General features: G+C 49.6%; 1 protein-coding gene across 12 annotated transcripts in view; it reads left to right on the top strand.

Moving 5' to 3' along the window:
- PTPRU (protein tyrosine phosphatase receptor type U) overlaps positions 1-25,048 on the top strand; it is a 90,128-nt gene that overhangs the window by 10,548 nt on the left and 54,532 nt on the right. For 10 of the 12 annotated variants that reach the window (XM_034959710.3, XM_055095822.2, XM_034959709.4 and 7 more), the window contains exons 2-7: positions 8,239-8,370; positions 11,481-11,752; positions 12,237-12,318; positions 12,425-12,540; positions 12,846-13,020; positions 13,586-13,879. In XM_034959710.3, coding sequence (XP_034815601.3) covers positions 8,239-8,370; positions 11,481-11,752; positions 12,237-12,318; positions 12,425-12,540; positions 12,846-13,020; positions 13,586-13,879 — 1,071 coding nt within the window. Of the gene's footprint in view, positions 1-8,238; positions 8,371-11,480; positions 11,753-12,236; positions 12,319-12,424; positions 12,541-12,845; positions 13,021-13,104; positions 13,244-13,585; positions 13,880-25,048 lie in introns of those variants that run through there. The other 2 variants (XM_055095835.2, XM_008953442.4) reach the window with 1 other exon arrangement.

Genomic DNA, 25,048 nt, shown 5'->3' with positions numbered 1-25,048 from the left:
GGTTGCCGCACCCAGCAGTTTCTTCTTCACTCACTGCCCCTTTCCCATCCCCGTATCTCTCTGTTGTTCTGTGTGCCCGTGCTGTATGTCTATGCAGGGCACACACCCTTCCCCTGAGAATGCATGAAGCTTGAACTAGTAAGGCTTAAACTTACCATCTTGGCATTCCTCCATACACCTATCACGTAGCACTGGGTGCCAGCCCAGTGTACCACTAAGTGCACTGCAGTGGCGCGGTGTGCCTTGTGCCGCTCTGGGTCATGCCCATGATGGATGTGGCTCTTCCATGGTGCATCATGGCCCTGGCCAGTTCTGCCATGCTGTACCAGATGTCTGTAATGAGGCCTGTGCACACTGTGGGCTCTGCTCCCTGCATTGTGTAACAGTATTCTGTCTCTACACTGCAAAGCTGCTGCACTGCACCCTCCACACACTGCACTGTGGCACAGCAGAGGCCTCTCTCCATGGACCTTTATGAAGTACAGATCGTCACACTGCTTGGGTTTGTGCACAGCCCCATGCCCCTCTACTCTGTACTCTGTCTTCGTATGTTGCAGGGTGTCTGCAGGGCAGATCTGTGAACTCTTTGCCCACTGCACCACTGCACAACATAGTCCTCCATTCGGCCCTTTTCCTCTGTCTGGCATCCAGCCCTGGCCTGTGCCTTCCCCTCATACTGCCAGTGTGGCAGCTCTACTGCTAACTCTGGGATTTGCAGCACATATTGATCAGGGAGATGGGGAGTGGGCCTGGCATAAGATCTCCTGCTGTACTTGGTTTCCTTCCATTCTCAGTGGAGATGGCAAGATGTTGGCATTGTCAGGCTGTCTGTTGGCTCTGTGGGTGGTGCTAGCTCAACTTTCCCTGTGGCCCAGCCCTGGGCGATCTTTCTGGTTGCAGCTATGGAGACTCCTGGGTGATTAGAAAATGGGCATACTTCTCCCAGCCCTGACTACAATTAATGACCCATCAGTTTGTCAGGGCTCTTCGGGCAGCTCTGGGAGCCTCGGCCTAGGTCTAGATGAGTTGACTTGGGCAAGGAGAGTAGCAAGGTGGGCTGGGCCGGGCCTCTGGGCTGGAGTCATGGTCCTAGAGCTGGGTGTGGTTGGTGAGGGTCAGACTAGCTGGGATCATGGGGTCAATAAGTCCAGGCACTGTTGGCTATACACAGGGCTTGGGATGGGGTTCAAATGCATGAGACGTGGTCCTTGACCTCAGGCAGGGAGGAGGTAGGGATTAGACAGGCCTGAGATGGAGCTGTAGTTGGGGTGGAGAACCCAGGATGGGGCTGGGTTAGGCAAGCAAGTCAGGGGTGAGGCCAGTGTTGGTTCCAGGCTTGGGTTGGGCTGCTGAGAATAGGGGTACAACCTTGGATGATGAAATAGTCCAGTGTTGTTGTTGGGGTTGTATTTGAATTCCCCCACCCACAACTGGGCATGTACCTGGGCTTGGGTGAAATCCCAGCCCCTAAATGTGCAACCTGTTGGGAAAAGTTTTGCTTCTCCTGGGACCACTCTTGGGAATTGGATGTTCTATTGACAAACCAAAGGGCAGAAAAGTCTCATTGCAAACAGGCTCTGTTTGCCAGGTGTCTTCAGAAAATACTGGTTGCAGCGGCAGCCGCATTGGGCATGGAGTGCTGTTCCCTGTCTGGTGTGAGGAAAGTCTGGTGCACAGTGCTTGTGTTCACACTGACACATACACATATGCACAACTCCCATCTACCTTACTGCACACACCCACCTCCCCCTTAGGTGCAGGCTTACCACTAAATATGCCCTGTACCTTTGCTTGTAAATGGACGTCTATACACCCACGGCTTCACAGCGCCTGCCCGGGAGACCTCCCCTTTCCGACACCCATGCCCACCCTCATGCACCTCTGCCCCAAGATGACTCTTGCTCACGTGCACACTCACGCAACTGCAACCGGTCATCCGACCTTAGCGGTCCCCACTCTCATTTTACAGGTGAGGAGGTAAGGATTCAGAGAGGGCAAGTCACCTGCCCAAAGTCACAAAGGGACTTAGAGGCTCAGCGGGAAAAAGATCCCGGTCTTCCGCCTCCCATCTGAATACTTGAAACTCAGTACCAGGCTGTCCTGTCATCTTAGAGCCATGAGTGCACGTGTGCACACACATACACACATGCACACCTGCACACACTCACACGCACACCTGCATGTGGACACGTGCATGGGGAGGTGTGGAGCCCCTCCCACCAGGGAGACCCCTCCCACACTCCTCCAGAGGCAGCTCTGCCCCTTATATCACCCCATCCTGAGCCCAGCCGGATGTGGCTAAACCATCCCCCTGCCTTCCCAAATTGTGGCTGACGGTTGCTCAGGCAACCGCCTGCCAGATTGGGGAGATTAGCTGAGGAATGTAGCTGGGCCAGTTTGAACTGAGGCTGGGGGAGCCCTTGGGGGTCTTGGGTTGATTCAATTCACCCTCTCAGGGAGGCCTCTGTAGAGATGGGGTGCCCAAGGGCAGGCATTCTCCCTGTTCCCAGTCTGAGGCTGCATCCCCAGGCTTGGCCCAGGCTGCAGAAAGGGAGTGTGTGTGAACACTGAGCGTGGGGCTCAGGGCATATGTGTGTTGTGTGCTGTGCACCTCTCTGAGTGTGATTGGAGGGTGAGCCGTTTACATCCTGGAAGGGGACTTGAGGCCCCTGTCCTCACCAGTTTCTGACATCTGACTCTGGACCCCTTGGTGGCTTGGTCCCAAGCTCCCTCTGGATCCTGCTGTGCTCTCTGGAGACACCACCTGCCCTACTCATGGCTTATAGGATATATCATTTATCTCATCTGAATCCAGGATGAGATAAACTTTCCTACTCAAACACCTACTGTGGCTTCTCAATTCAAAATGAGGCCCAGCTCCTCACCCTGGCGTTCAGGGTCCTCCATGATTTGGCCTCAACCTCCCCTCCCTCCAGTCATAGCTCCCACGGCTTTAGCCAACCTGGGCTCCTTTCTGTGCCCTGGACGAACTGTGTTTATTGACCACCTTGCTTTGCTCCCCTGGGTCCTTTGCCACAAATGCCTTCCACCCATTTCTACCTATCCTTCTTGGCTCTGCTTAGATGCCGCCTCTTCCAGGAGGCCTTTCCCCTCTACCTGGCCCCCTCCCCTGGACCCCCTCTTGTGGCCTTGACTCTTCCCTTATTCCCTCATTCCCTCTTCCTCACCCTCACTGGGACTAGGAGGTCCCTGAGGGCAGGGCAGAGTCTTCATCATCCTTGTACCTCTAATAGTGCCAGCCTGGGACCTGCTTTGTACTGGCAGGGAAAAATCCCCTGTGAATGAAGCTGAATTAACACTTATGGCCAGCAGAAGGGCAGGCTTTGTTTTGTTTGTGCCCAGTTTCCTGGAATAAAGATAGGAGGTTTAAGTCTGAGCTTCTGCACATTGTAGCTGCATGGCCTTGAGTAAGCAGCTGTATCTCTCTGAGCCTGTTTTAATCTGTAAATTAGGAATAATAATAGTACCTAATAAACTAACAATAAGACAAAAATAATACTACCTACCTTCTGAGTTGCTGAGGATTCACCGGCTCAGGTGGTCATGGTGGTAATTCACAGCCCCTTCATAGAGGTATTGATGTGTATATGTGCATGTCTGTGCCCATGTCTGTGTCGATGGAGTCAAGAAGGATTCCTTGCTACCATTCTTGCTCTGAACTCAAAGTCAGATTTAGTGGCCTCCAGCAGGAGTTGAGTCTCTAGCAGAGCTGGGACTTGGCTTTGGGGCTTTTGGCTCCTAGCTGACCATTCCCATCTCAAGGGACCAGGGGAAGGGGTGAGGGTGGGGCTCTCCTTAGGGAGCCTGTCCCCAGAGATGTTACCCACTATGGGCTGGAGCTAGAACTGGGCCTGGCCCAGAGACACAGGTCTAGAGACGGACATGGGTCAGGGAGAGGGAGTGAATCTGGTTAAGGAATCACTCTGAGGCTCATGCCTGTAATCCCAGCACTTTGGGAGGCCAAGGTGGAGGCACCACTTGAGGCCAGAAGTTTGAGACCAGCCTGGCCAGCATGGTGACATCCCCGTCTCTACTAAAAATACAAAAACAAGCTGGGTATGGTGGCACGTGCCTATAATTCCAGCTACTTTGCAGGCTGAGGCACGAGAATAGCTTGAACCTGGGAGCTGGAGGTTGCAGTGAGCGAGATCATGCTACTGCACTTCAGCCTGGGCAACAGAATGAGACTCTATCTCAAAAAAAAAAAAAAGGAATCACTCTGGATGGGGTCAGCCAGTCAGCCCATCCAGAGTGACTCCTTGGAGGTCACCTTGGCCGGGGTCAGTTGTAGGGGTCATTTGGCAGAGGTCAGGGGTCACTGTGGCTGGGGTGTGCAGGTCTGGGGTCGGTCAGTCTGATGGTTATTCTGGCCGAAGTGAGATAGTCTGGGGGTCATCTGTATGAGGCAGAGGCCACTTTCAACAGGGACAGTCAGCTGGGAGCCAGGCTGGCTGAGGTCGGCCTATTTGGGGGTCACCAACTTGGGTCAGTCTGGCTAGGGATCATAGGACTGTTGTCAGTCTATCTGGGGGCTCCTGTGACTGAGGTCAGGTGGTCTGGGTGTCACTCTGACCAGGTTAGTCAGTCTGGGAGTCCTGGCCGTTCGTGTGGCCTGGCTCAGGATGAACAAGAGGAAGCCAAGGGGCTGGCACTCCCAGGCTCTCCCCAGGGTGGTGAGTGAGACATCAGGGCAGCGGCTTTGTTACTTGTGAAGGAACAGGAAAGGCCTGAGCCCCATCCAGGGCTTTAGATCCTGGGCTTCCCTTTCTGGCAACCCCTCTACCTCAAGGAGGCCTTGGCTAAGAGCCTTAGGGCAGACCCAGCTCAAGCTGAAGTCAGCTGGCCTCCTCCTCCAGGAAGTCCTCCCTGACCACCATGCTCTCTCTCTGTACTTGCCATGTTCTTTCTCTCTGCTGCACTGTGGGTCTTTTTCTACAGGGGAAGCTGAGGCCCTCCAGGTACAGATGGGGTTAATACCCACCTCCTACAGGCAATAGGGTATGATGCTGACCAGGGATTTTCAAACAAAGAGCCAAAGAGCTCAGCCAAGGTCCTGCCTCAGCTCTGGAAAGAGTCTTCTGTTACTTCATCCCAACTGGTTGGTGCCATCCTCACACCCACGTCTCACCATTTCAGGAGAAGACCGGGAGCCCCCAGCAGTGAGGAGCCCCTTTGTGCCTGGCTCTTCTGGGTGTGTTTTTCTTTTTTCTTTCTTTCTTTTTTTTTTTTTTTGAGACAGAGTCACACTCTGTCACCCTGGCTGGAGTGCAGGGGTACCATCTCAGCTCACTGCAACCTCTGCCTGCTGGGTTCAAGTGATTCTTCTATTTCTGCCTCCCAAGTAGCTGGGACTATAGGCATGCGCCACCACACCCAGCTAATTTTTTAATTTTTAGTAGAGATGGGGTTTCATCATGTTGGCCAGGCTGGTCTTGAACTCCTGACCTCAGGCGATCTGCCTGCCTCGGCTTCCCAAAGTGTTGGGATTACAGGTGTGAGCCACCGCGCCTGGCCTGGGTGTGTTTTTCATGTGCTACTTCACATCATCCGCATCACCGCCTAGAGGAGTTGCAGCTGCAGATGAAACAGTAGAGCCTCCTAAAAGTGAAGTCGCTTGCTGCGTGTGAAGATGCCTAGCACTGGGCCTGTGACATAGCACTCACTCCCCAGGTGTTGTTGTTTGGGAAAAGCTCTCTCAAACGGTGTTTTTCCTCTGCCCTCACACCACCACAGCAGCAGTCATCAACACAGGAGGCCTCTGTGACCAAATGTGTGGGGGCTTCTCCCCACCACCAAGCAAGCAATTAATTCTGTAGCAGACACCAGGTGGGTGTCCTCCAATTCAGTTCTAGCACAAGAGTCAGATCCCATGGGTTGAGGGCTCAGTCCCCATGACTGCCTCCTCCTCCAGACACCAGTCGCAAGTCTGGGCCTCCAGAACTTCTGGCCGACCCGCTGCAGGTTGGGGTTCCCACGACCCCCTCTTTGAGTTTGATTAATTTGCTGGAGCAGCTCACAGAACTCAGGGAAACACATTAACTGGTTAATTATAAAGGATATTGCAAAGGATACAGATGAAGAGATGCATAGGGTGAGGTATGGGAGAAGGGACATGGAGCTTCCTTGCCCTTTCTGGACCCACCATCTTCCAAGAAGCTCCATGTGTTCAGCTGTCTGGAAGCTCTCCGAACCCTGTCCTTTTGGGTATTTACGGAGGTTTCCTTACATAAGCATGATGGACAAATGTGATTGCACATAAAGCACCTGATCTAAACCCAGCAAGGCCTGTCTGCTTAGACTTTACTTGGCCTTTCCGTGGCATTCCTTCCTCTAGGGTATGGGGCAGGACCCTCTCTGGAATGACCCATGATTAGATTAGAGCCCTGCCTTGGACAGGTGAAAGGAGGACAGGAATAGGTCAGAGAGAAATTTTGTTTCCTGAGGCCTGTTTCTGAGGCCTAAAGTGTCCAACATTATAACATAAGACTGTACAAAGGGTTTTATATATATAAATAAATATGTATTAGGTTGTGCAAAAGTAATTGCTGTTTTTGCCATTACTTTAAAAAAATGGCAAAAACTGCAATTACTTTTGCACTAACCAAATATGTGTAAATATCACAACTATCTATACCTCTCCCTCTTCTTCTTGAGATTGGGAAGCAGCTCAGGTCTGCTCCTTCTGGTATCGAAACCTCTTTTGGTGGGAAGCTTTGACTTCGTCATCTGACCCACATGGATTCAAATCCCACCTCTGTTCCCTAGGAGACTTGCATGGTACATATAAGAGCTGCTATTTCCTGAGTGCTTAAGTATGCTAGGCATTGTGCTAAGTGGGCCACTACATCAAATCCTCAACAAGCCTATGTGCAGATAGGGAAACAGAGGCTCAGAAAGAGAAGCCACCTGCCCCTGGTCACAAGGTTTGGCAAATTGCAGTCAAGATTCGATCCCAAGTCTGTGATGCCAAAGCCTCCTCATTGATCCACCACGTGGTGCTGTGGACAAATCCCTTCACTCCTCAGATCCTCAGTCACGTCACCTGTCAAATCGGGAGGAGTACCAGTGGCTGGCAGGCACCCAGGACAGGGTCTGGCATGGTTTGCGCTTGCTTCCTCGCCACTTACTTGGGCATTTTCCTGGGTTTCTGATGCCTCAGGCTCCTGATGGGGCTCCAAACACTAAGGTTTGGGAGTGAGTGCCAGGGAGAAGCTTGCAATTCCTTTCTGAACCAATAGTGTTCTCAGGTTTATCAGGCAACCAGCTCAGGCCTTTGATGAACTCACTAAGATATATGGACCTCATTACCAACCAAAGGACTCACATGTATTTCAATCCTCACTTCCTCCCCTCTTTCTCATTTAAACTGTTAGTACTGGTTGCAAATCATGGGAAGTTGCTTCATCTAGTCATACATGTGCCTAGTCCACACATGACTGTGCTTTTGCATGTCACATTCCTGCAGGCAGAGACCTAATTTGGCCGACTTTGGGCAATGACTGAATCCCATCAACATCTGTCAAGTAGGAAAAATAGTGGTGCCTGACTCAGAATGCGTGGCCTGAACGAGGCTCTGTACTTACGCCATTTAGCATCATGCCCGGCTTGAGTGGATTGGCGGCAACTGTTGTTTTTAAAGGAGATCTCATTGGGCTGGATTATGGCATGCATGGTCCTGCCAGGCCCAGGGCCCACTGTCTGTCCTCTATGGGAAGATAGAGGGGCAGGTGACAGAACACTGAGTAACAATCCGGAGATCTCAGTTCAAACCCCACCTCCATCACCAGTGACCTGTGTGACCCTAATGAAGTCACTCAGCCTTTTGGGGTCTCAGTTTCCTTATCCACAAAGTGGAGATGATTCTATTCCTGATCTTATGGGTTGTTGTGAAGTTCCAATAATATAGCAATCCTGATAACTAGTTTTTGAGGAGGGTCTTTGATGGATGACTGAGCCAGTGGTGGTTGGGGGGTCCTGGGAAGTACTGGGGGAGTTGGCAGTGTAGGGACATCTTGGTATTGGGAGGGGACCTTGGTAGAGGGAGAGGGTGGAGGAGGGAGAATTTTGCTAGAGGGAGGGAGCAGTGTGGGGAAGGGCCTGAAGAGAGGGAGGAGGGCAGGTGGGCCTGGGTAGAAGGGAGAGTGGGGCTACCCTCCAGGAGCCCTCCTGGCCAGCAGCCCTGCCTTAGCTTGGGCTAACCAGGCCCTGCTCTCACAGCTGGCTGCACGTTCGAGGAGGCAAGTGACCCAGCAGTGCCCTGCGAGTATAGCCAGGCCCAGTACGATGACTTCCAGTGGGAGCAAGTGCGAATCCACCCTGGCACCCGGGCACCTGCGGACCTGCCCCACGGTAAGTCTACTCTCCATCGCCATTACCCCTTCTTCTCCTTCCAGAGGCACTTCTACCCACCTGCTGTGTGACCTTGGGCACATTACTTAACCTATCTGGGCCCCATCTACATTTGCATCTATAATGACATACGTGACACTGAATGTGGCTTTCTCTGGACACTGTCTAATTGTGCATGTCAGCTAGTTTCGTGTATAAAATGAGTGCAGGCCCTCATGGCTGTGAGCTAAAACTCACTTCCAATTACTCCCCTTGCTGCCTAGCTCAGGGTCCAGCCCACTCCCATTCTCAGTTCTTCCTAAATCCTCCATCTTTGGGAGGCTGTCTTCAGAGATTCTTTTCTCCCAAAGAGCCCCTGAATCCTGGTCTCTCCAGGACTTGAAGATGCTGAAAGAGCAGTAACACTGGGACTAGATGTGTATAAAACCTTCCTTCCTCTGCCCTCTTCTTCCTGGAAGTCCCAGATCCTTCTCGACTTCTACCTTGCTGTGTTCCTATTTCAAGATGGGGCACCTTTGTCATCCTGAGCTCTGGACTGGGAGTCAGGAGACTAATAATATGGATTCTAGTACTGACTTCCTGCTTTCATCATGGCCCCTAGAACACTCATTCCAGAGTCACAAAGACCTGGGCTCAAACCCTGTCTCCAGTCACTTTACCAGCAGTGTCACTTAACGTCTCTGAGCCTCCATTGTCTTCACTGTAAAATGAGGCAAACAGGACTCCATTTCAGAGGGTCATGAGATGATGCATATAAAGTACAGAGCACAGGGGTGGCATGCAGGGGTCAGTTATTTAATTGCTATGGTTGAGGGTCTTTGGGGGCCCTGATTACTAGTACTGCTCTTCACTGGATGCAGGATCAACTGGGAATTAAAAAGGAATGAGACAAATAAAGGCCAAATTGTCAACTTTATTACCGATAAGGGCTGTGTCAGAGGACATAGTGTGGGTATCAAATGGGCTTTCTGAGTGAATCCTGAAATTCCACAGCCTGAAGCCCACTCCCTTTGCCCCATCACACTAGTGCCCAGGGTGTTTACTGCCTAGCTCACATCATGGCTGAGATTGCATCTGTTGTCAGGGAGGGGCAGCAAAGATTCTCAGTGGTGGGGCCAGGACTTGAAGCCACTAGGAGAGAAGACCTTCATGACCTGGCACAGGCGCCTCCTGCAGACTCTCATGGCTTGCCCCGCCTCCCCTTCTGTGCATTTGCTTACACTGTGCCCTTCCTGGGGCACTTATCTCTGCCTCTGCAGGTGTTAGTGGGTATCACAGTTTGCCTTCTCTGAAAATAATCTGTAAAGGTACCCACCATGGCAGGGACCTCGTGTGGGCCTCTCCATATTCCCAGGGCCCAGCCTCAGTCTGATACATGGTTGGCAGTCAGGTACAAGGCAGCTGATTGGAATTCACCTCTTATAGTACTGACCACCCTGAGTGCACACTGCCTCTCTTGTCACGTGCAAGCAGAGACATACCCAGTGAGAAAGGGGAGAGGGGAATTTAGCAATTAGTGTGAGCCTTGTGCTAGGTTTTGAGGATGTGGTGGTGAGCCAGATGGACAGTCTTTGTCCTCCTGGTTCTCACATTCTAGGAATGGGAGCTGGTGGTGGAGGGAGAAGAAAGGAGGGAGATTCACACTCAGAGATGGAGAGAGGAGAAGGAAGAGCGACAGGGACAAAGGGAGTAAATGAAAGAGAAGGGGAGGGATGCAGTGAGCCGAGGGGGAGGCAGAGGGAGCAGGAGGAGGAGGAAAGAACAAAGTGTCAGATTGGAAGAGGGAGAAAGATGCACACAGCTGCTCGCAGGGAGAGGAGAGAGAAGTAGCATGAGTGGGCTAAGAGGGAGTGTGTTGGGGGTTGGGAAGTGCCCCTTCCTGGGTGGGGATGGGGACTTGAGTTTAGTTTACTACTGCCCTGCTGGGACTGATCCAGGAGCCGCCTCCATAGGGCTTCTAGCTTACAGAGATGAATGAGATCGCCTCCAGCAGAGTCCCTGGGGAGCCCTCCTGGAGCGGGGATCTGAGTGAGCTTGTGTTGGCTGGCAGCCAAGCCCGGGAGGAGGCAGCGCTGGGTGGTTTCGGGTGCCCTTTGGGAAGCCCAAATCCCCCCGCCAGGTCCTGAGCCAGCCTAGTCCACTTCTACTCCACCAGTACCCAGCCTGGGTCTCTGGGGAAGGGACAGGCTGCCTTTCTCCAGGTTGGAAGTCAAGGGGATTTGTATCCCAGGAATTTAGACTCAGGGATGGGGGCTGGAAGGGAAGTTGGAATCCTTTCATTCAATCTCTGTTCTACATATTCATTCAGCTTGCGTCCTGAGGCCTCACAGCCTGGTGGGAGACACACAGGCACTTTAGTAATGACCCAGGGGGCAGGAGAGAAGCCCAGGGTGGGAGGCAGAGGGAGGGCTTTGGAAGGGGTGGCCTTTGAGGGACTGTTGTGTGCCAAGCTCTTGACTCCAGGGATGAATGACCTAGTCCCTGTCTCCAGGGATAGCTCAGAACATGGGGAAAGCTGTGGTTAGGCTGGGCATGGGCATTGTGACCTGTAGATTGTAAGGAGCCATAATTTTTTTTTTTTTCTTTTTGAGACCGAGTCTTGCTCTGTCACCCAGGCTGGAGTGCAGTGGCGTGATCTTGGCTCACTGCAACCTCTGCCTCCCAGGTTCAAGCAATTCTCCTGTTTCAGCCTCCCGAGTAGCTGGGACTACAGGCACATGCTACCACACCCTGCTAATTTTTGTTTTTTTAGTAGAGACAGGGTTTTACCATATTGGTCAGGCTGGTCTCGAACTGCTGACCTCAGGTGATTCACCCACCTCAGCCTCCCAAAGTGTTGGGATTATAGGCGTGAGCCACCGCGCCCAGCCTTTAAATGGTTTTGACAAAGTCAGGTTTGTGTGTTTTTTACTGCTCCAGGTCTCCTGTGGGAAACAGATGCTAGGAAGTGAAGGGACTCACCCAGGGAGGTGGAGCTGGGGCCAGAACTCAGAATCCCTGACTCCTGGTGGGTCCCGATGCCTGGAGTCCTCCTCAGTGCTCCCCTTGCCCTGGCCCTGTCCCTCCCCTGAGGTCTCCTCATCTCCTGCCTCTTCCTCCTCTCTTTCCAGGCTCCTACTTGATGGTCAACACTTCCCAGCATGCCCCAGGCCAGCGAGCCCATGTCATCTTCCAGAGCCTGAGCGAGAATGATACCCACTGTGTGCAGTTCAGCTACTTCCTGTACAGCCGGGACGGGCACAGCCCGGGCACCCTGGGCGTCTACGTGCGCGTTAATGGGGGCCCCCTGGGCAGTGCTGTGTGGAATATGACTGGATCCCACGGCCGTCAGTGGCACCAGGCTGAGCTGGCTGTCAGCACTTTCTGGCCCAATGAATATCAGGTGGGCTGGGTTCAGTCAGCGTTCAGCCTGTGCCTGGAGGTGGGGCAGATGGATGTCAAATTGAGGTTGGAGTAGATGAGTGGCTGAAGTTAGAATGTGTCTGCATTCAGTATCAGAGGCAACCTGTGGTCAAGGCCAGGGGTCAGTCTGGGGCCAGTCTGGGTTCAGCATCTGAGGTCATTGTTCCTAGGAATAGCCTGTGGCCCAGGTCAAGGGTGAGTTGGAACAGTGCTGACCTGGAAACTCTGTCTGGCTGCTTGAGGGTAACTGTCCAGGATTTGGATGGAAACTGGCCTCCACCTTGTTCACTATGGGCGCTGGGACCCCACCCACAACTAGCTGGCTTGGGAGGGAGGGTCAGTGTGAGCGGGGCTGACCTCTGCTAGTTGAGGCAGAGGAGGCTGAGGCCGAGCTGAAAGTGGGCACCTCCCCAGGCAAGGCTGGAGGAATATCAGTATGATTGGGGCCCTCCCGCCTCCCCCAGGTGCTGTTTGAGGCCCTCATCTCCCCAGACCGCAGGGGCTACATGGGCCTAGATGACATCCTGCTTCTCAGCTACCCCTGCGGTGAGTCCCAGCCCACTGGGGGCGCAGGGGTAAGGGGTGTGGGCGGCCGCGGCTCCTGCCTGCAGGGGGCGCAGGCCCAGCTCACGATGCAGCTCTAACCCCGCAGCAAAGGCCCCACACTTCTCCCGCCTGGGCGACGTGGAGGTCAACGCGGGCCAGAACGCGTCGTTCCAGTGCATGGCCGCGGGCAGAGCGGCCGAGGCCGAACGCTTCCTCTTGCAAGTGAGCGGGAGCGGTGATCTTGGCTGGGGGCGGGGTGGGAGGGGGTTGGTGGCTGCTTCTGGCCCTGACTCCCCGCAGATTGCTGAGTCCCTGCTTCATACTCCAGCACCGCGCACAGCGTCCCGGCCCTCCCCTAGCTCTGCTCTGCGCTCTCTTGGGTCCCCCATTCCCCCAGGTTAGAGCGCGGCTCCAGGAACCTATGTCCGCGCGGTGTAGTAGGGACGGCTAAATGGGGCTCGGGTCAGAGCGAGATCGGGACCCCTCGCTCCGAGGCGCCCCTGACCCCCTCACTCTCTTCCCTGCAGCGGCAGAGCGGGGCGCTGGTGCCGGCGGCGGGCGTGCGGCACATCAGCCACCGGCGCTTCCTGGCCACTTTCCCGCTGGCTGCCGTGAGCCGCGCCGAGCAGGACCTGTACCGCTGTGTGTCCCAGGCCCCGCGCGGCGCGGGCGTCTCTAACTTCGCCGAGCTCATCGTCAAGGGTCAGCTGGTGGACGCCGGGGAGCGCCGGGACCTCACCCTCGAGGGGCGGGGCCGGCGGCGGGGGCGGGCTCTGCCCGGGGGCGTGGCCGTAGGGGGTGGGGCCGGCAGGGTGTCGCTGGGGCGCTATCTGAAGATGGGCCTGTGGAAATGGCAGTGGCCCAGCCGGGATGAGATCTGATCTAGGGGTCGGGGCTGGCTTCGAGGGGGACGGACAGGGTCAAGGTGAGAGCCTAAAGAGGGGTGGGGTTCTGGCTGTGTGACTTCTGTGTTGATCCTAGCTGGCCTGCGGTCCGCTCCAGGAGACGAGGATTTGGGGGATTAGGAGGGGCCTGAGAGAGGGGTTGTGGGCTGATGGGCGAGGGCGGGGTCAGCCTTTGGAGCCAGGTGCCCCTTAGGGCCCGGGATTTAGTGGGGGTAGGAGAGCGGGTCTGGTTGAGGGCTTGGTAGCAGCGTGAGAGGCCCTAGGAGGACGGAGAGGGATTTGGGTGGGGTGGAACTCAGAGTTGGGTGCTGGGGTCTCACAGCAGCATCGGTCCGCCTCGCCTCTCCCCCATCTCCTCGCAGAGCCCCCAACTCCCATCGCGCCCCCACAGCTGCTGCGTGCTGGCCCCACCTACCTCATCATCCAGCTAAACACCAACTCCATCATTGGCGACGGGCCGATCGTGCGCAAGGAGATTGAGTACCGCATGGCGCGCGGGCCCTGGGCTGAGGTGCACGCCGTCAGCCTGCAGACCTACAAGCTGTGGCACCTCGACCCCGACACAGAGTATGAGATCAGCGTGCTGCTCACGCGTCCCGGAGACGGCGGCACTGGCCGCCCTGGGCCACCCCTCATCAGCCGCACCAAATGCGCAGGTGGGTGCAGCCGCTACCCCTGGCCTCAGTCTCTGGTGGGCCCAGGGCTCTGGAGGGGCGCATTCGAGAGGTAGCGTGGCCTGTGCTTGTAAACCTTTCTAAAACATTGTGATTTTTCCTCAACCCTTGTTATGGTAAAGATAATGATAGCTAATACTTTACTTTGTGTCAGGCACTTAAACATATCTGTGTGTAGACACACACACAAACCCATATTTATAGATTTAAAACTTACAACACCACCACGATGTAGGTGCTCTTGTCGTACCCATTTTAGATGTGACTGAGGTACAGAGATGTTAAGTGACTGGCCCAAGAGCACACAGCTAGTAAGTGGCAGAGATGGGATTGGAACTCTTGACTGGCTGACTCCAGAATCTGTGTTCTTAATTCTACATCTAGATAAAATAAGCAACTAAATACCATCAAATACAAGTATATTATACATTCTAGCTGGTTTCTCTTGTCTGGGTGTTGAGCCTGAGGTCTGCTCTTCCTTGTTAAAAAGGGCAAAGCAGCTGTTGGAGGATGGTACACCTGTGCCAGATGAGGGTCTTTTTTGTTTAATCAGAAGAGAAATTGAGAACACAACAGGTTTTTCTTTTTGTGACTTTAGTATTGTTGTTGTTATTATTTTTCCTTTTGAGACAGAGTTTTGCTCTGTCACCCAGGCTGGAGCACAGTGGCGTGATCTTGGTTCACTGCAACCTCCGCCTCCTGGGTTCAAGTGATTCTCCTGCCTCAGCCTCCCGAGTAGCTGGGATTACAGGCATGTGCCACCATGCCTGGCTAATTTTTGTATTTTTACTGGAGACAGAGTTTCACCAGGTTGGCCAGGCTGGTCACAAACTCCTGACCTCAGGTGATCCACCCGCCTCGGCCTTCCAAAGTGCTAAGATTATAGGCGTGAGCCACCGTGCCTGGCTTAGTGTGTTTTTTTAATGGACTTACTAAGATAAATGTAGAGTCACATGCAGTTGTAAAAAAAAATACAGAAAGATTCTCTGTGCAAGTCACCCTATTTTCTGCAGTGGTAACATGTTGCAAAACTATAGCATAATATCACAGTCAAGATATTCACATTGATACAAACCACAGATCTTATTCAGACTTTTCTGGTTTTGCTTGTACTTGTTTGTGTGTGTGTATATGTGTATGTAGTTCTGCACAATTTATCACATGTGTAGGTTTGTGTATTCACCACTACAGTCAAAATACTGAATAGCTCAATCCCCTTAAGGACTCTTTTATAACCACATTCACCTCCCTTTCTTCCTCTACTCCCCAACTTTTGGTAGTCACTGATCTGTCCTTTCTAAAATTTTGTTGTTTCAAAAATATTATATGAATGAAATCAGAGTATATAACCTCTAGAATTGGCTTTTTTTGGATAACAGCTTTATTGCAATATAATCCACATCTCATACAATTCAATCCTTAAAATGTACAGTTCAGTGGTTTTTAGTATACAGTAGTCCCCGTGTATCTGAGGTTTCTCCTTCTATGGTTTTAGTTACCTGTGGTCAACTTGAGGCTTGAAAAGGTGAGTACAATACAATAAGATATTTTGAGAGAGAGAGACAGACCACATTTGTATAACTTTTATTATAGTGTGGTGTTGTAATTGTTCTATTTTATTATTAGTTATTGTTGTGAGCCTCTTACTGTGCCTAATGTAGAAATTAAACTTTATCATAGGTGTGTATGTATAGGAAAAACATAGTTTATCTAGGGTTCGGAACTCTCTGTGGTTTAAGGCATCCACTAGGGGTCTTGGAATGTGTCCCCTGCGGATATGGGGGGACTACTGTATTGACAGAGTTACACAACCATTAACTCAATTAATTAATTGAGTCAACCATTAACCATTAATCAATTTTGGAACATTTTCATCACCTCAGAAGGAAATTTTGTACTCTTTAGCAGTCATCCCCATTTCACTCTCACACCTCTAGCCCTAGGCAACCACTAATTTCCTTTCTGTCCCTATGGATTTGCCTCTCTGTGGACATTTCACATAAATGGAATCATATATAATCTTTTGTGACTGGCTTCTTCCATTTATTTTATTATTTATTTATTTATTATTAAGACGGAGTTTCACTCTGTTGCCAGGCTGGAGTGCAGTGGCGTGATCTCGGTTCACTGCAACCTCCACCTCCTGGGATCAAGGGATTCTCCTGCCTCAGCCTCCTGAGTAGCTGAGACTACAGGCGCCCGCCACCACGCCTGGCTAATTTTCGTATTTTTAGTAGAGATGGGGTTTGGCCATGTTGGCCAGGCTGGTCTCGAATTCCTGACATGAGGTGATCCGCCTGCCTTAGCCTCCCAAAGTGCTGGGATTACAGGCGTGAGCCACTGCACCTGACCCTTCTTCCATTTAACATGATGTTTTCAAGGTTTATCCTCATTGTAGCATGTATCAATACTCCATTCTTTTTTATTGCTTAATAATATTCCATTATACAAATATATCACATTTTATTTGTCATTCATCAGTTGATGGAAATTGGGGTTGTTTACACTTTTCGGCTATTATGAACAGTATTGCTATATTTGTGTACAGGTTTTTATATTGATATATATTTTCATTTTTCTTATGTACCATATATATCATAAGATATCTCTGTTTATTCATTGAGGAACTGCTGGACTGTTTTCCAAAGCAGCTGTACCACTTTAAATTTCCACTACTTGTCTATGAGGGTTCTAGTTTCTCTGCATCCTTGTCACCACTTGTTATTATCTGTCTTCTTATAAGCACTCTAGTATATATGAAATGGTATCTCATTGTGATTTTGATTTGCATTACCCTGATGGCTAATGATATTGAGCATTTTTTCATGTGCTTATTGACCATTTCTATATCTTCTTCTTTGTAGAAATGTCTTCAGAGTGTTAAAAATGACCAGTTTTTAAGTTGGGTTATTTGTCTTTTTATTATTGAGTTGTAAGATTATTTATATATTCTGAGTAGGCCGGGCATGGTGGTGGCTCACGCCTGTAATCCCAGCACTTTGGGGGGGCTGAGGAGGGCAGATCACTTGAGGCCAGGAGTTCGAGACCAGCCTAGCCAACATGATGAAACCCAGCCTCTACTAAAAATACAAAAATTAGCCAGGTGTGGTGGTGGGCTGTTGTCCCAGCTACTCAGGAGGCTGAGGCACGAGAATCGCTTGAACCCAGGAGGTGGACATTACAGTGAGCTGAGATGGTGCCACTGCACTCCAGCCTGGGTGACAGACTGAGACTCTGTCTCAAAAAAAAAGGAGTTATTTATATATTCTGGACACTAGATGCTTATCAGATGTTTATGTTTGGAAATACTTTCTCCCATTCTGTGGATTATATTTTCCTTTTCTTGATAGTTTTTTTTTGAAGCACGAAAGTTTTCAATTTATCTATTTTTTTCTTTTGTTGTTTGTGCTTTTGATGTCATCCCTAAGAAACCATTGCCTAATCCACAGTCATGAAGATTTACTCCTGTGTTTTTTTTCTAATAGTTTTATAGTTTCAGCTATTACATTCAGGTCTTTGATCCACTTTGAGTTAATTTTTCAAATGTGGTGTGAGGTAGGGATCCAACCTCATTCTTTTTTTTTTTTTTGAGACAGAGTTTCACCCTTGTCGCCCAGGCTGGAGTGTAATGGCGCAATCTTGGCTCACTGCAACCTCCACCTCCCAGGTTCAAGCGATTCTCCTGCCTCAGCCTCCTGAGTAGCTGGGATTACAGGCACGTGCCACCATGCCCAGCTAATTTTTATATTTTTGGTAGAGACAGGGTTTCACCATGTTGGCCGGGCTGGTCTCAAACTCCTGATGTCAGGTGATCCACCTGGCTCAGTCTCCCAAAGTGCTAGGATTATAGGCATGCGTGGCCAACTTCGTTCTTTTTGTATGTAGATCTTCATTACCATTTGTTGAAAAGTCTATTCTTATTGAATTATCTTGGCACTGGAATTGGTTTCTTTCATTCAGCATAGTTTCCTTCATCCAAGTTGTGTATATCAGTAGTTTATTACTTTCTATTGCTTTTTATTTTTATTCCATTCTGTGGAAATGCCAGTTTGTTTAACCATTCACCTGTTGAATGACATCTGGGCTGGTTCCACTTTTTCATTATTACAAGTAAAGCTTCTGTGAGCATTCATACAGAGGTTTTTGCATGAACATAACTTTTCATTTTTCTGGGATAAATGCTCAAGAGTACAATCAATGAGTCATATGGTGATTGCATGTTTAGTTTTATCAGAAACTGCCAGAGTGGCTGTGTTGTTTTATACTCTCACCAACAATGCATGAGTGATCCAGTTTTCTGCATCCTTGCCAGCATTTAGTGTTGTCACTATTTTTTAGTTTGGACTTCCTGAGAGGTGTGTAGTGATATCCCATCATGGTCTTAATTTGCATTTCTTCAGCATCTAGTGATGTCGAACATCTTTTCTTTTCTTTTTTTTTTTTTGAGATGGAATCTCACTCTGTTGCCCAGGCTGGAGTGCAGCAGCATGATCTCAGCTCACTGCAACCTCCACCTCCCAGGTACAAGCAATTCTTGTGCCTCAGCCTCCCGAGTAGCTGGGATTACAGGCACACACCACCACACCTGGCTAATTTTTGTATTTTTAGGACAGATGGGGTTTCAGCATGTTGGCAAGGCTGGTCTTGAACTCCTGACCTCAAGTGTTCTGCCCGCCTCAGCCTCCCAAAATGCTGGGATTACAAACATGAGCCACGGCGCCTGGACAAACATCTTTTCATGTGCTGTTTGCCATCTGTATATCCTCTTTGGTGCATCGTCTGTTCATGTCTTTGAACATTTTCTAATTGGATTATTCTTTTTGTTGTTGTTGTTGTTAAGTATTGAGAGTTTTTTGTACATTCTAGGTATCAGTCCTTTGTTAAATGTGGAGTTTGTAAATATTTCCTCCCAGTAGCTTGTCGTTTCACCCTCTTTATATGGACTTTCACAGAACTATTTTCAATTTTGATGAGGTTCAATTTATAAAATTTCCCTTTTATGAATTGTGGTTTTGGTATCAAGTCTAAGAACTCCTTGCCTATCCCTGTCTCCCAAAGATTTTCTCCTGGGTTTTTTTTTTTGATACGGAGTTTCACTCGTGTTGCCCAGGCTGGAGTGCAATGGCATGATCTCAGCTTACCACAATCTCTGCCTCCCGGGTTCAAGTGATTCTCCTGCTTCAGCCTCCTGAGTAGCTGGGATTACAGGCATATACCACCATGCCTGGCTAATTTTGTATTTTTAGTAGAGGTGGTTGGTCAGGCTGGTCTTGAACTCCTGACCTTAGGTGATCCGGCCTCCCAAAGTGCTGGGATTACAGGCATGAGCCACCGTGCCTGGCCTCCTGTTTTTTTTCTAAAAGTGTTATAGTTTTACATTTTACATTTAAGTTCATGATCTATTTTGGGTAAAGTGTGAGGTTTAGGTCAATGTTATTTGTTGCTAATCAATATTCGTAAGTGTTTTAAAAAGCCAATCTGTGAATTATCTAAAATCCAGTTTAAAGCCACACTTTGGGAACTCCTTGGGTGGTAGGTCTAAAATCTGGTTTAATGTCACACTTTGGGAGACCCTTGAGTGGTGGGTCAGAATGTTCCAGTAGGAATTGCTTTCTAGTGAAGGGGTCTGGGTCAGGTTACTTAACCTTTCTTAGCTTCAGTCCCCCTGTTTTACAAAATGGGAATAATAACATTTACCATATAGGGTTAGTTTGAAGATTTATTCAACAAATGCTTATTGAGTGCCTATTACGTGCGAGGTGCTATTGTGGTTGTTAGGGATATATGACTATAACCAGGACAGACAAAGGCCACCAACATGTGAGTTCTTCATGGAACTCCCATTTTGGCAAGAGGAGATAGATAATAGATGAGTAAACAAGTGAAGTATACAGTTGACCTTTGAACATCACAGGTTTGAATTGGGCAGGTCCACTTACATAGATTTTTTTTCACTCACACATGCATCAAAAATACGGTATTTGCGGGCTGGGCATGGTGGGTTATACCTTTTATCCCAGTGTTTTGGGAGGCTGAGATGGGAGGAATGCTTGAGGCAAGGAGTTTGAGACCAGCCTGGACAACATAGCAAAACCCTGTCTCTGCAACACAACAGCAACAATAATTAGCTGAATGTGGTGGCATGTGCCTGTAGTCACAGCTATTCAGGAGGCTGAGGCAGGAGGATTGCGGGAGCCCAGGAGATCAAGGCTGCAGTGAGCTAAGATTTCACACTGCACTCCAGCCTGGATGATAGATCAAGATCTTATCTAGAGACAAACAAACCAGCAATACAAAAAACTCCAGTGTTTCTAGGGCCTGTATATATGAAGGGCCAACTATGGGACTTGAATATGTGTGAATTCGGTTATATGTAGGGGTCCTAGAACCAATCCCTGGCATATACCGAGGGAGGACTTTATGGCCTGTCAGATGGTGATAAGTGCCGTGAAGAAGAAAAGCAGGGAGTGGGGCCTGGAGGGTTGTTACTTTTAAAAGTCTCAAGGGAAGGTGACATTTGAGCAGAGATCTGAAGGAGGTGAGGGACTGAGCCATGAAGAGAGCTGGGGGCTTGCTGGGAGAAGCAAGCACCAGCCCGACTGAGCAGCCAGCACAAAGGCCTGGAGGCTGGAGAATGCTTGGCACGTGCAAGGGGCATCCAGGAGACCAGTGTCACTGTGTTAGTGACTGAGTGGGAGATGGCAGGAGAAGAGGCTGAAGTTGAGCTGCAGATGTGGGACTTAGAGCCGTTGTACACAGAGCTGGGGAGCCACTGAAGAGTTTAGAGAGCAGGAGTGAGCATCATCTACTTTTGTTTAAAAGGATCACTCTGGCCCTTTTGTGGAGAACGTTCTCCAGGAGGGCAAAGGTGCCACAGAGACCAGGGAGGAGGCTACTGCAATGATCTGCTTAAGAGGTGGTGATGGCTGGGAGCCGAGTGGAAGTGGTGGTGGTGGGGAGAAGTGGTCAGATTCTGGGTTTATTTTAAAGGCAGAGCTAACTGCATTTGCTGATGGATTGAATATGGGATGAGAGAAAGGGAAATAGAAGTCAAGGATGGCTCCAAGGTGTTTTGCTGGAGCAGCAGGAACGATGGAGCTGTCGTTTCCTGGAGCGGACTGTGGTGGCAGCTGATTTGACGTGGGTGTCATAGATCAGGAGTTCTGTGTTGGAAATGTTGACTTTGAGATCCCCATTAGACATTCAAGTGGAGATATTCATCAGCAGATGGATACATGAGTGTGGAGTTCAGGGAAGAGGTTCGGGCTGCAGATAGAAATTTGAAAGTCATCAGTGTGGAGATGGTATAGATGGCATCTAAAGCCCTGAGGTTGGATGAGATCTTTTACGCTGATGGTTCTCAACTAGGGGCAATTTTGTCTCCTAGGAGACATTTGACAGTGACTGAGGACATAACGGTTGTCACAACTGGGTGGTGGGTGGCGGCAATGGGGTGTTACTGGCATCTAAAGGGATAGAGGCCAGGGAAGCTGCTAGACATCCTACAATGCACAGACAGCCACATAAGAAAGAATTATCTAGTCTAAAATGTTCATAGTGCTGAGGTTGAGAATCCCCGATTCAGTCCTTAGATTTTTAGGGAATAAATGTAGATGGAAGAAAGAGGAGTTGGAAAGCCTGAACCTTGGAGCCTCCAGTGTTTTGGGTTAAATGCAGACAATTGCAGGGAAATGCATTAAATGCATGTGAAGTATAGCGCTTAACACACAGTAAGCACCCAGTAAATGATGGTATTTTTAATCTTTCAAAGGCAGTTCTGGTTTGCCACTTAGGATAAAAGGAATCATAGCACAGGGTTCCGCAGAGGATCTCTATTGCACTCCCCTTAGTGTACAGATGGGGAAGCTGAAACCCAGAGAGGGGAAGAGACTTGGCTGTGATCAGACAGTGGGTCAAGAACCCAGGTTTCATGATGACGGCTGTTGATTATTCCCATTTTACAGATGAATAAACTCAGATTTAGAGATTTAGCCACTTGTACAAATCTACACAGTGAGTCCATGGCAGAGCTAGAATCAAAATTTGAATCTCTTGATTTCTCATCCAGTGTTTTGTTTTATTTTGTTTTTAGAGACAGGGTGTCACCCTGTCACCTGGGCTGGAGTGCAGTGGCATGATCATAGCTCACTGCGTGCAGTCTTGAACTCCTGGGCTCAAGTGATCCTCTTGCTTCAGCCTCCTAAGCAGCTGGGGCTACAGGCTTGCACCACCATGCCCAGCTAATTTATATACATATATATATATATATTTTGTAGAGACAGGGTTTCACTCTGTTGCTCAGGCTGATCTTAAACTCCTGGCTTCAAGGGATCCTCCTGTTTCAGCCTCCCAAAGTGCTGGGATTACAGACAGGAGCCCGTGCATCCAGCCTAATCCAGTGTTTTTAACAGCAGCAGCAGCAGCTGCTGCTGCCACCATCATGGGCTGAATGCCCACTTTGTGCTGGGCACTGTGAAATAGTTTTCATAGGCTGGCCAGGACGGAAGCTGGGGCAGGGGCCTGGCAGACAGGGTGCAAACACCTCCCCCTGCCCTTCTGAATTACACGCTTCTCTTTGTTGACATCGTGGCCCCTCCCTGCTTAGGCGCGTTGGCCGGCAGTTGTTTTGCTGTTGGCCAGCTGTGTTGTCATCTCCTCCATCCCCATGAAACTCCCCTCGCACTATATTATTTACTGTAAAAACAATAATATAGCATCAGGCAAAGGCATTTTTTAAAATAAGCACTCCGAAGCTCATCATCCTAGCCCAACAGCTGTTTTAATTTTTCTGACTTCTTCACATCTCTGCCCATATGCCTGCAGTAGACATTTTTACACCCTTGCATTGGGATGTAGAAAGCATTTCGTATGCTGCTTCATTTGCTTGGTGTTGTTACATGTGTTATGTTGTTTATAATTATGTTTACTGACTCTAGAAGTCCATTGAATGTCCCCATTTGGCTGGACTGTTTGCCTCCAGACTTCTATAATGATAAATAATACTATATTGAGAAACCTAGCGCTTGTAGTTCTTCCCTTCTCCCCCCACCCTGAGTTATTTCTTTAGGATAAAGAGTCAGGAGTGGTTGAAGAAAGGGCTTTTAAATATATTGCTTTAAAAAATTGTTGTGCTAATTTATACTGCTACTGGTATCTCATGTTAATGCACACATGTTTATTAATTACTATAGACTGGTAATGACTGTAGGCTGGTAATGACTGTAGGCTGGGCAATTTGACTCATATTATCTCATGTAACTCTCACATTTGCTCTTTAAAGTAGGCATCGTACTCTCCATTTGTTTGTTTTTGTTTCTTTTTTTTGACAGAGTCTCACTCTGTCACCCAGGCTGGAGTGCAGTGGCATGATCTTGGCTCACCGCTTCCTCTACCTCCAGGGCTGAAGCTATCCACCCACCTCAGCCTCCCAAGTAGCTGGGACTACAGGCGCGCACCACCATGCCTGGCTAATTTTTATATTTTTGTAGAGATGAGGTCTCACTACTATGTTGCCCATGAAGGTCTCAAACCCCTGAGCGATCCTGCCTTGGCTTCCCAAAATGCTGAGATTACAGGCGTGAGCTACTGCACCCAGCCATAATCTCCATTTTTTAGTGGAGGAACCTGACATCAACATTCAAAGGGGGTTAAGTAACTTGCCTGAAGCCACAGAACTATGGCCAGGTGCAGTGGCTCATGCCTGTAATCCCAGAACTTTGGGAGGCTGAGGCAGGTGGATCACTTCAGCTCAGGAGACTGAGACCAGCCTGGGGCAACATGGTGAAACCCCGTCTCTACAATAAATACAAAACAAATTAACCAGGTGCAAGGCGGCACGTGCCTGTGGTCCCAGCTACTCAGGAAGGTGAGGTGGGAGGATTGAGACTGCAGTGAGCCAATGATAGCACCACTGCACTCCAGCCTGGGTGACAGTGAGACTGTGTCTCAAAAAAACAAACACAAACAAACAAAGAAAAAAAAGAACTAATGAGGGGTGGAGATAGGATGTGAACTTGGGTGTACCAGATCCCAGTCCAAAGCTCCTCCCATGAGAAAAAGTTGAACATTTCAGGGTTATTGCATCTTGTTTAGCCTTACTAAAGTCAACACATGGTGGCCTAATTCAACAGCTGTTAAATGTTATCCTCATTGTTTTAATGTGCATTTTGACCTCTGATCTCGGAGTGACCTGTAGCCCTGTGTAATTTAGAGGGATGGGGCTTTGAGGTCCCCAAGTTCTGTTTTGTCAGCGTGTGTTGACAGTTGAAGAGAGTGTGTCTGGGTGCCAGATGGTTTTTAGAAACGTGGAGAAACTCATGGATTCACACCCCTCAATCAACATATCAGTCTGTAGTCAACAAACTATTTGAGCTCCCTGGATCTGTCCAGATATGATCAGGGTAGGCAGGAAGAAACAAGAGAAGTGGACCTTCTTTTCAAAGAGCTCTCAGTCTACCTGGGTGGATGGGAGGTGGCACAGTTGTCAAAGAATGAGATGCCTAAGTCTGAAGTTGGGAGTTTCATCCTCCAAAGTTGCTATCTTGGGCCCTGTAAGGTGATTTTAAGAAGCTTGAGTAGGTTGCCAGTATTTAAAAATCTGGAGATTTCACATAAAAATTGGAATTTCTGGCTCCTCTTGAAAAATGGGAGGATCTGGCAACTCTGAACCTGTAGTCCTGCCTGGCAGCAGTCATCTAGAGGTGAGCAGTAGCTGCCCCTTTTGGATGGGACACTACTGTCCTGTTTGCCGTGGTCTTTACCCAGCCTACGTCCCCCGTTTACATGGAACTTCTCCTGCCCTTCTGCAAATGCTGCAGGAGGACTAGGAAGCAGAATGCTTCTGCCAAGCCCTAGAGGCTGGAAAGGAATGCAGGGCTGCATTCCAGGGGGTGGGGATGGTGTGAGCTGAGCTGCAGGGAACAGAGAGCCACTCCCAGTAGTGCAAATAAAGCAGTAGTACCTCGGCTCTTGTAGACTCCCAGGACAGTGCACACAGGGCAGCCAGGACCACAGCCAGAGAGTTGAAGAATAACGCGAGGACCTCTGGGAAAGATGGCAAGTGAGCACACCCCAGATCTGCCTCCTCTGGCGCAAACATAGAAGAATGATGGCTTAAAACTACATTAAAAAAATTAGAAAAATCTCTACGGG

This window comes from Pan paniscus, chromosome 1, assembly GCF_029289425.2.
Source record: "Pan paniscus chromosome 1, NHGRI_mPanPan1-v2.0_pri, whole genome shotgun sequence".
Taxonomy (NCBI): Eukaryota; Metazoa; Chordata; class Mammalia; order Primates; family Hominidae; genus Pan; species Pan paniscus.
Note: the sequence above shows the minus strand (reverse complement) of the source record. Positions and strands in the feature narration are given on the sequence as shown.